The 9,864-nt window shown below is 52.8% G+C and overlaps 2 protein-coding genes across 2 annotated transcripts; both read left to right on the forward strand.

The window, feature by feature from the left end:
• Nucleotides 1-4,074: 4,074 nt before the first annotated feature.
• CkaCkLH20_08386 (uncharacterized protein) lies at nt 4,075-5,124 on the forward strand (the record flags this gene model as incomplete). The annotated part of the gene is made up of 1 exon (XM_038891101.1): nt 4,075-5,124. One exon carries the CDS (start codon nt 4,075-4,077, stop codon nt 5,122-5,124), a length of 1,050 nt encoding a protein of 349 aa, XP_038743475.1.
• Nucleotides 5,125-5,464: 340 nt separating this feature from the next.
• CkaCkLH20_08387 (uncharacterized protein) lies at nt 5,465-8,472 on the forward strand (the record flags this gene model as incomplete). The annotated part of the gene is made up of 7 exons (XM_038891102.1): nt 5,465-5,499; nt 5,566-5,602; nt 7,233-7,251; nt 7,329-7,484; nt 7,575-7,679; nt 7,763-7,823; nt 7,875-8,472. The coding sequence occupies 7 exons, from the start codon at nt 5,465-5,467 to the stop codon at nt 8,470-8,472; spliced, it is 1,011 nt and encodes a 336-aa protein (XP_038743476.1).
• Nucleotides 8,473-9,864: the final 1,392 nt, after the last annotated feature.

A 9,864-nucleotide genomic window follows, 5' to 3' on the forward strand; every position in this document is an offset into this window, starting at 1 on the left:
AATCTTTAATACTTGACTTTACTTAAACTTCTTCTTCGCTTTGCAACGTGAATGTTCGCGATTCGGCCGAAATCCCAAATCCTGTCGAGGGAGATTTTGTAAACAAATCAAATCTCACAAGAGATTTCAATCATCCAATAGTTTCGGTGCCAAGCTAAGCAGCTCGAAGGCTACCTCAGGCCTTTACTAAACTAAACTAAACTAAAATAAGTCACGTATTCCAAATGTTTCGTAGGTTTTGAACTTGTATCTGACATTGGTGATTTCGGAGTCCTGTTACTGTGACTAGGGCACCGATAGTGTGTATATATTGCGATCCTTGATACCCAAGCTATCGATGATAAGGCAAACGAGGGAGATGATTCCATCGTGAAAGATGGATCGAGCGGTATGGGGCTGTGATCGCATGCTTGGAACCTCCCCGGCAAATGTGTCTCGTGATTCCGATAGTTTTGTTGTTTGACCTGGTTATCTCTCTTCTGTCGGTGGTCTTCTGCAGATCCGGGTTATTTTGAGTGAATACGTTGGGGACGCTTTGAGCGTTGTTGAACGGATCTGTAGGGATCCGTCGTCTGGTGCCCTTTTTGGGCCGTTTCCTCAGCCTGGAATCAAGCTGATTGTAGTTTTCTTTGGGGCCGAGACACTTGGATTGCGTGCTTCAATGTCTTTGACAGTCTGGGCAACGTACGATGGTCGAGGTGGTACATATTCCATACAAGTGAAGCGGGTTCGTATCTGTTAGTTCCAGTGGTTCTAGTCTTGATGATGTAAGGTGCTAACACTAAGACACCTAGCAAGGCCATATATAAGAGTAATCTTTTCAGATGCGTTATTACCTCTTGAAAAACATGCGGCTGTTGGATTGATGTCATTGTCTGTTCGGGTCATTGATTCATCAGACGCAGTAGAGCTAAGATTTTCCGTGTAAGGAGTGTGCCATGGTTCGACTTCACCCATACGTCGTCAACGATGATGTACTCCGTCTGTCATCTCCGGCTCCGTTCGTGTATTGCCGTATATTCTCAAGCCTGACCAGAAGCGGTTTCGACACGACGCCTGTCGGGTTCCGGCATCACCGGGACGGTCTTGCCTCGGGAATTAGTGAGCAAACGTACGGAAAGACGACTTCAGAGGCTCGGTCCTGACGCAAAACCTCTGTTCCGGTGCGTTTGGCTCAAACAGAAGGCGGTCTTCAATGTGTGGAGTTAGTTATTATAGCGCTCAAGGAGGAGCTTGTCGGTAATGCTGTCGGGACGGAACTCATGTCAGTTCTACCGTCAGCTACATGAGCTCTATGTATGCCACCTCAACAGAATATCACGTTCAGCTAATTGAGTAAGTGTTGAAAAAGATGATAGCAGAGCCATAGGAAACGACACAAACCAAAAGCTCATCTCGTTCGGCTGGGAATCGTCGGAATGCTTGAGCCATCTCAACTGCGAATGGAATCCAGATCCGCTTCAGAGGTACGAGAAGCAGGTCCTGTAGCTTGCGCGAAGCATATAGGCGTATCTGTGTTATATAGGTTTAGTGGTACTCAGGAGATGGTCTTTGGAGCGGAAGACCTAGAACGAGCCTTCTCTATGAAGCGGGTGCGGCGCTTGAGGCCAGATTCTACTCCAGTCTCACTCTAGAACATGAGATTACGTTCTGGGCATCGAGAAGCCGACGCTGCGTCAGGGTTTCTAGACATGTCAATTCAGGTTCTGTTGGAAACGTAACCGAGGACTGGAGTAGTATAGCCATATTGGCGGGGTTTGATTCATCAAGTAAATGCTCGTCTCGTCTGCTTCTTTGTATGGATACATGTAGACTTCAGAGAACCTGACTGTGGTATGGCCGCCAAGTTATACTCACTCGTTGTCACTGTCATCTTTCGTCCCTGGTTCTGGTCGTGTAATGCCGTGTGTTATCATCGTGCCTTGACAACAGATCGAAAAGTACGTTTGCCCCAGGCGTTTCCGGAGTCATTAGTAAGTCGTCTTCTTTCACGCAAGGAAAAGTATAAGTATAGCAGCATCAGCTCCAGCAGCTATTGCGGCGGTCTCAGTCATGTTCTTAGGTGTAGACGTCAACTATTTATAGCATTTTGCAGACGGAAAAGAAGAGGACGAGTACAAGAATCCATGGCCTACTGACGGTGTTGTTCGCTCTTCTTCTTTGGTGACTTTCAGTACTCTCTCTGTGCTGATGTGCGTTGGAAGAGTTGAAGTACAACACAGCGGAGACTCCTGTCTCGTCGCTGTCATCCTGGTTCTCCTCATAGGTCGAGTTAGCAATGAGATACCCTAGAACTCCGGAACTGTGTAAGACCCAGCGGCTTAAGCAACGATGTCGCTAACCTGACTAGTTTTCTATCGCGATATTGGTTGCAAAAGCACGTTGCACTGGTGATAAAACCCTACACATCGACGAATACCTAGACCAGATAAGATATCAGATATAAATAAAATTGCGTGATTTCAACAGAGAAACCCCTATAGATAGTAGTACCTGTCAACATGTCGTCGTCGAAACGGACGACGACATGTCGGTGAACATCCCTTGGATGGGGTCCAAGCCGTCTTGGCTGGACTCGGGCAGCTAAGATTCACAACGTTGCTTCGCTGCCAGCCATCTCTTTGCAAGTATTCTTAGGCAAAACGCGGGCGGAAAGTCCTCAGAAACGTTGTTACAGGGCTGGTTTCTAAGGTACTGTTCATGATCATGCGGCGGCAGCCGCTCTCCTAAGCCGCCCGTTCACCGCCTTCACCGGCCTCTGCCAGGGCATAGTTGTTGCCATTCTGCGGAACTTAGGAGTGAAGGAATTCTTTGACCATGACCCATCACAAAAGCCATGCGAGTTAGATAGACGTTTGAAGGTCTCATGGGCTTCTGGTCCGCATGGTTCAGTCGTCGACTTGAACCACATTCGTGGAAGCCTTGGGCCAAGGGCAGTCGGTGGTCGATACACCCGGCAGCAGTCCAGACCAGTTGGAGCCCAAATCGGCCGTGGGAAAAAGCGAGTGTTCCTGTAATCAACCCGATGCTGCCAACTCTACTTCATGGCAGAGGTACTGTCGGAGGTACTCCGCAGAACGTGGTTAAGCGCGTGAGGTTGTGTAGTGTGGGGAATGCACTCCGGACGAACTTTATCATCAAAAAGCATGAACCTCGAAAAACCACACCGCCAGAAGCAGAAGCGCCAGCGATCTCCTGCTAGTTCTTCTGAATCGCGAACAAGACGCAAGAATTAAAAAATGCAAAAATGAATGCTGGTTGCCAACACTGTGGATCGAACACAGGATCCCCGCATTACAAGTGCGATGCCTTACCACTTGGCCATGCTGGCGAATCAGTTGCAGGTTTGAATGCGTCGCTGGAAAGCCGGCAGGCGGCCCTTGTAGCGTGAACGGAAGAGTCAGGATGCCTGCTGCCCGAGGTGGTGCCGTGATGGGCCGGGGCAGGAGCTCGACCGGGGTGCCCAGCTTCCCCAGGGAATGACTAAAGCCCTCCTTCCCGATCCGGATTTCAGCTACGGGGGTGTCGTTGATGTTGGCGGCTTCAACAACATCAGTTATCGCTCATATTATCGTGCTCTAAATACCTCAAGAACCATTGGAACCCTCATATCGAATCTACTATTTCTCTTCAGCACCAATTTCTATGGCGTTATCTGCAATTATTAATTTGACCAGAGCTAAGTGTTGACGCGCAGTATCTTAGGGCTTGGAAGGAGTCGACCCACTTCGCGATGTTCCTTCCCGTTCTCGACGAGGCAAGAGACCTCACGATGGCTTCTTTTTGCGGAAACAACGCATCCATCTTAGTATAAAATATCAAGAATACTGGATTCCGATGGATCACAAAACTTTCCCTCTCCCACCATCCCACCGATCGTCTTTCATAAGTGACTGCCGGTAGTCATCCTCAGGTTGTACATTCCTCTATCTGAATGTGTGTAAATGTAACTAACGATCGCAGACCTGGCTATCCAATTCGATCACCGAACAAGTACTGAAAACCACGACCTCCAGCCAATCAGAAGCATAGGGAAAGAACCCGAACTCGAGCAGCTGATCCGCGCTGCCCGCCATGAGTCTGACAGGGGAGACGAAACCCACTTTCCTGGGAAACCAGTCAGAGCCTCAGCTCTTGGAGAGGCTATTGAACTTGGATATCGACTTCAAGCCCGAAGTATGGCGACCTCAGCGAAAGTGGGACGAGCTCGATAGCGAAGAGACGGAAGTAGAGAATCGCCTCAGCAGGATTTTGGGAGGCTTGCGAGAACCGTACAACCGAGAGGCAATGCTCATGGACGCCGCAAGAATTTCTCGGCTCGGAACTCTTCGGGACGAAAAGAAAGAGCGCTTTTTCCAAGATGAGATCCAACCTGACATTGTCGCCAAGGCGAACGTTATTCTCAACAGCCACGAGGTCTGGGATGAAGTCAATTCTCTGATGAGAAGGGCCGAAGAGGAGGACAACCTGGGTCTCTCACCCTTCTCTAACGGAGACTCGACAGAGGTCCTTCGTCTTCTCCAGCGATTTACGAGTTGGCAGGCTCCGAACCTGCGATTCGATCGCTACGTTCTGAAACCTGAGACCGACGGCAAGGCGGGGTACAGCATTCGAGGCTACCTCAGAGATGTGCTGATCCTTCTTACCATGAAGTGTTTCTGGGACCGTAATCAGCACCTGGAGTGGGTGCCTGATATCCATCCCGCCGCCATCCGCCAGGCGGAAGATTTTGCCAGCAAGGTCGGCAAGCGGGCTATTCAGGAACTGAATCGAGCCCTGGACACGAAACTCAAGAAGGCCAAAGGCACTACCAAGACGCGCATGTTCCCGCAGAGTCCCAAGGAGAGGAAGAAGCTTGCTCGTCGCTTCTTGTCAGGCCTGCCGAAGTGCAAGCCCACGAAGGTTGTGGATCATGCGGGTTCTGGACATCGATCTCAGTACCGCAAGCAAGTCGCATACGGTCGTCAAGTCAGATTCATCGTTTCTCACGAGGACCCGAGAAAGGAGATCAAGCTATCGCCCCTGCGTGCCTTGGCCAAACAATACAACCTGTCGATACACACCTACAAGCAGCTTATGGCGTTCATGTACTCAGACGATCGACAACATTTGGTCTCTGAGTAACCGAGACGGGTTCGGCGCGCCGCGCACAGAGTTGCCAAGGATGTACAATGTCCATTGACCGGCAGCATATCCCACAAATACTTAGAGTTTGACGTTGTGGCGGCGCCTTGAGGAGCATCTCACTCTTTTATTGCTCCGCACCAACGAGTTGAGGGAGAACAGCGATTCTTTTAAGCTAGCATGCATGCTGCCAGGGAGGGATCCATACGGCGTTGAGGGCTTGGAAAGACAATGTCATGGAAGGGAGCGCTGATTTCATCTGGTAATTGAAGTTGAGGTTCAAGGGAGGATTTTGCAAGGAAGGCACCAATTGGTCGCCATAGATACATACCGCGTCGCAATGATATTTCACTCCATTAACTATCACTTTCCGGAGTACGCGTGGAGCTTGGTACACTCGAGATAAGTCCGTTGATGGCTGACATATCGCAAGCCTCGTAGCAAGCTCGTTTCGAAGGGCATCAAGGTAGATATCAAGGTAGGTCAAGCTCCGCAAACATGCTACCTTGTCTAAGCGGAAGGTCACCGAACGGCCGGGAACAAGTCACATGTTCCTGGACCCCATCGTCGAAGATCGGCATCTCATAAAGTGACAGCAAAACCGGGGTTCAAGCGTGAAAGAGACATGGACGATATCGTCACCCAAAACACCCAACGGCTGGCAGCTGCGAGATGGTGTACCTTGTCGACAACGGCCAGATGCGGATTGAGTTTTCCCCAGGTTGTAGCTCTGTGGCCTGTGGAGCGCGCGCTCAGATGACATTGGCCGACGGCGTCGTCGGGTGGCCCCCGAGGCTTAGCTTGCATCTTGCATCCGAAAAACGGTGTGCCTCGACCTACAGCTTGGTTTCAAGAGCTCAAGCAGAGGCGCACCGAGCTTGCTTCCCCAGCTCCCGGGTCCGATGGATGTGGGCGGCGTTGGCGGGTTTTGGACGATACGGGCAGCAATGGCAACAATGACGACAGTCGCGAATGAGAGTTCGGGCTCGGGTTGGTTTCCGGATGGAGCTCCTCACTGCTGGGGTCATTGGAAACATGCCGGGCATGGCCATGCCGCCCCTCCTTTTCGCATCGTGAATCCGAGCAACGAGCAGGAGCAGGAGCGAAGTCGGGACTGGTGGTTGTGAAGACGACCCCTCGGCTCAGTCGGGAGCAATGGAACGGAACGGCTCAGATTGCCAACGGGAGTTCCGGGATCGGGAGAGCAAATTGGCCGAGGTGCAAGGTCGGGCGTCGACAGGACCTGACGGGAGGTGAGCTTGACGGCCGGAAAAACAGGCAAGAGGGGAAAGGCGCAGCTGCCGGGAGCGCGTCTAGAACCCTAAAAAAGACTGGCAAAAATGGCACCAAAAAGCACACAAAATTGGAGGCCGGTAGAAATGTTAAGCGAGACGGGTGGGCGATGATCTCACACTAAATTCTCCCCGACAGAGCGTCGCAGACAGCTGGCTCTCAGGTACCGTGGCACAGTGCGACTATGCATTCTGGATGCCGGGAGGGAGGGGAGGGGCAGTGTCAATGTCAGTGTCAAAGTGGCCGTATTGTGTGTGCCCTGTGTGCGTTTGAAGCCTGTGATTGGTGGTTGGGCTGCTCTCTTACCCTGCGTGTCCTGGCTACCTGACCTAATTGCTCCGTGCCCGCTTCGTGTTTTTCGTACTTCTCCCAGTGCCAACTGCTGCAATTTGTCCCACCCGCAAACCCCCCCCAAGGGCCCCATCGTGCGCAGTTTCTTCACCTCCATCAGTAACATCATCGGCACCAATTGGTCCATATCCCCATTGAGCATCATCACCACCGCCAGGTCATGGTGTTCTAACCTTGTCTCTTTACCCAAATCAAATCCTAGACTAGGTCGCTATTGTTCACCACAATCCAGGCGACAAGATGTCGGTCGCTAGCAAGGTAAGCTCGATCTGTTTTATGTTTTCCCTCTCTATTTCCAATTGTCTTTTTGCTCGTCGGCTTTTTTCTGTCTCGCCGTTTGTGTGTGCGTCGTCGTCGTCTTCGCTGTCGTCGTCACCACCCTTCACCTCGTTATCGCCCTTGAGTCCAAATTTTGACCTCACCGTCCGTCCGCCATGGATCATCAACTGACAAGACCTCAATAGAACCTGTTCGAGCTCCTCGGTATGATACCCTACCCTCGATTACGATCCGACGAATATCCCTCGCTTCTCTGGACATGCCCTAACCACCCGCGACAGGCAACGATGCCGAGGATGACACCCCTCAGGCGCCCGTGAAGACGGTCGAGAAGTCCACCATGCGCACTACCAAGCGCAACGTCGAGCCTGAGGCCCCTTCGCGTGCCGCCGCTAACACCGGTGCTCGCCGCAACAACGCCTCTGGCAACGAGGCCGGTACGTTCATCTGGACTTGCGTCTCTCCCACTCCCGGAGACCCAACCCCGCTTTGTCGCTCGGTTCGCTGACCCGACTCTTTGCCGACAGCCTTCCGTGACCGCGGTGCTGGCAGCGACCGCAACCGTGGTAAGACCACCGAGGAGTCTGCTAGAGGCGGCGCCCGCGGCGGCTACGGCGCCCGCGTCCGTGGAGGTTCGTACCATCCTGCCGTCGCCTTGCGCAACCAAAGCACGCAAGGTGATTGAGGTAGTTACCTGTATTGACATGGGAGACAGGTCGCGGCGGCCGCTTCCCCCGTGAGCGTGATGACCGCCACACCAAGGGCCCCGCCGGCAGGTAAATACACCTGGTCCCTCCGTCTGTCTTCCTGTTACTAATCTTTCGCAGCGGCTCCGAGAAGCAGGCTGCCCAGTCTTGGGGTGCTACCGAGGGCGATGCCGAGCGCAACGACGAGCAGGCCGGTGAGGCCATTGCCCAGGCCGAGCTTAAGGATGCCGATGCCGAGGCCGCCGCTCCCCAGCCCGAGGAGCCCGAGGACAAGAGCGTCTCTTACGCCGACTACCTCGTCCAGCAGGCCGAGAAGAAGGCCGCCCTGGAGTCCGGTATCGAGATCCGCAAGGCCAACGAGGGTTCCAAGCTCAAGAAGGAGTGGTCCAACGTCAAGGAGGTCACCCGCGAGGAGGAGGACTTCATGATCGGTACTGGCGGCAAGACCAAGCGTGAGCGTGAGCGCAAGACCAAGCAGCTCATCGACATCGACCAGCGCTACGTCGAGCCTGAGCGTCCCCGTGGCGGTGCCCGCGGTGGTGCTCGTGGTGGTGCCCGTGGCGGCGCTCGCGGCGGTGACCGTGGTGGTGCTCGCGGCGGCGACCGTGGCCGTGGTGGCCCCCGTGGTGGTGCCCCCCGTGGCGGTGCTCCCCGCGGCGGCGCTGCCCCCATCAACACCAAGGACGAGTCTGCTTTCCCCAGCCTCGGCGGCAAATAAATGCCACCATATCTGCCAACACATAGGCAAGAATGTGCCTCGACACATGTTTCCGCTCTAGCCAACGATGAATACGGAAGGGAAGGGCCAGTTTTCGGGGAAAATTTGCAGAAAAGGAAAAATGGTTTGCGTCATGGTTTCCGAGGACTGGGCCGGCTGAATTTCTGGTCGTTGCACAATGAATGAAAGGCTTTTTTCATCTAGGTACTTAAAGGACGGTATCGTTCAAAAAGTCAAAAATGGTCTCTTTTGCGTGGTTTTACGTCTGCTTTCCGGCCCCTGTCTGTCAGCTGCTGCGATGGTCTTCAAATGTGTACGCGCGAGAGGTCCTGAGATAACTTCGACGTCTTGAAGAGATGACAGTTCAAGGAAGTACTTGCTTGCCCTTCGGTGTGATACAGTCTGTTTGATCTGTCGCTTTACACATTAGGCTTCCCTTTCCTCGAAGCATAGGGCGAGCGATATCAGACTCATGGGATGTCAAAACACCGACCTTCACTGTCTGTCATACATGAAGCTATTCTACCGTCACCGAAAGATGACGAAGTGTCAAACACAAGCTCATCGTTCGAATGGTGCCATCGACTACACGAATGATGGACTAGTACTCCAAGTAAGCAAGCTTGGCCCTGTGCAGCTCACCGTTTGGCACTTGTCGTCAACATCCATCTGGTCGAGATCAGCCGCTGTCGAAATCCTACGTACCAGCCGTCTGTATTCCACGCGCTGTTTTCCACGTTCGCGATCCTCCCTCTCAAGACTGGCAGGTGCCGCCGCGCTCGCTCTCTGCCTGTTTCAAAACCTTCGGTACTGGGCGTTGCTCGGAGCTGCAGAGATTCTCCGGTTCTCATTTTGCGCCGCAACAGTGTTGGGTTCTTCGGGAGGCCAGTACAAACTCGATGTCGTTCGTGGTGATGATGCCTGTACCCCGCTTCCATCTCACTGATCTTGTCCGTCATCTCTCGCAAGCTATTCGTGTCTAATTGGGGCATTATCGCCTGGGCAACATGAAATGCTGTATCTATGGACGCAATGCGAAGGACGAGATGGAGATTACACTTACACATGCGATGAAGACCCAGTTGGACGCGAACCTCTTGGTTCCGTGGACCCTTGGTTTCTCTGAGTGTGTAGGCTTTATGTGTGTATTACTAACAGCTGATGATACACGCCAGAACTGTCGATGTCTGACTCCAACGCCGGCAAACACAGTTATGCCCTCTGTAATGGCATCTGATTTCAGTTAGCATCCTCAACTCATCCGTTCCCGAGGGGTTCAAGGCGGCGATGACTTGGCAGTAAGTCAATCAGGCGGATCCCGATTCTTGAGGGTATTCTTTCTGGAATGATTCTTGGACAATGCCGATGGGTAACAGCGGCGGACAGTCTGTA

Source organism: Colletotrichum karsti (genome assembly GCF_011947395.1).
Source record: "Colletotrichum karsti strain CkLH20 chromosome Unknown Scaffold28, whole genome shotgun sequence".
Classification (NCBI taxonomy): Eukaryota; Fungi; Ascomycota; class Sordariomycetes; order Glomerellales; family Glomerellaceae; genus Colletotrichum; species Colletotrichum karsti.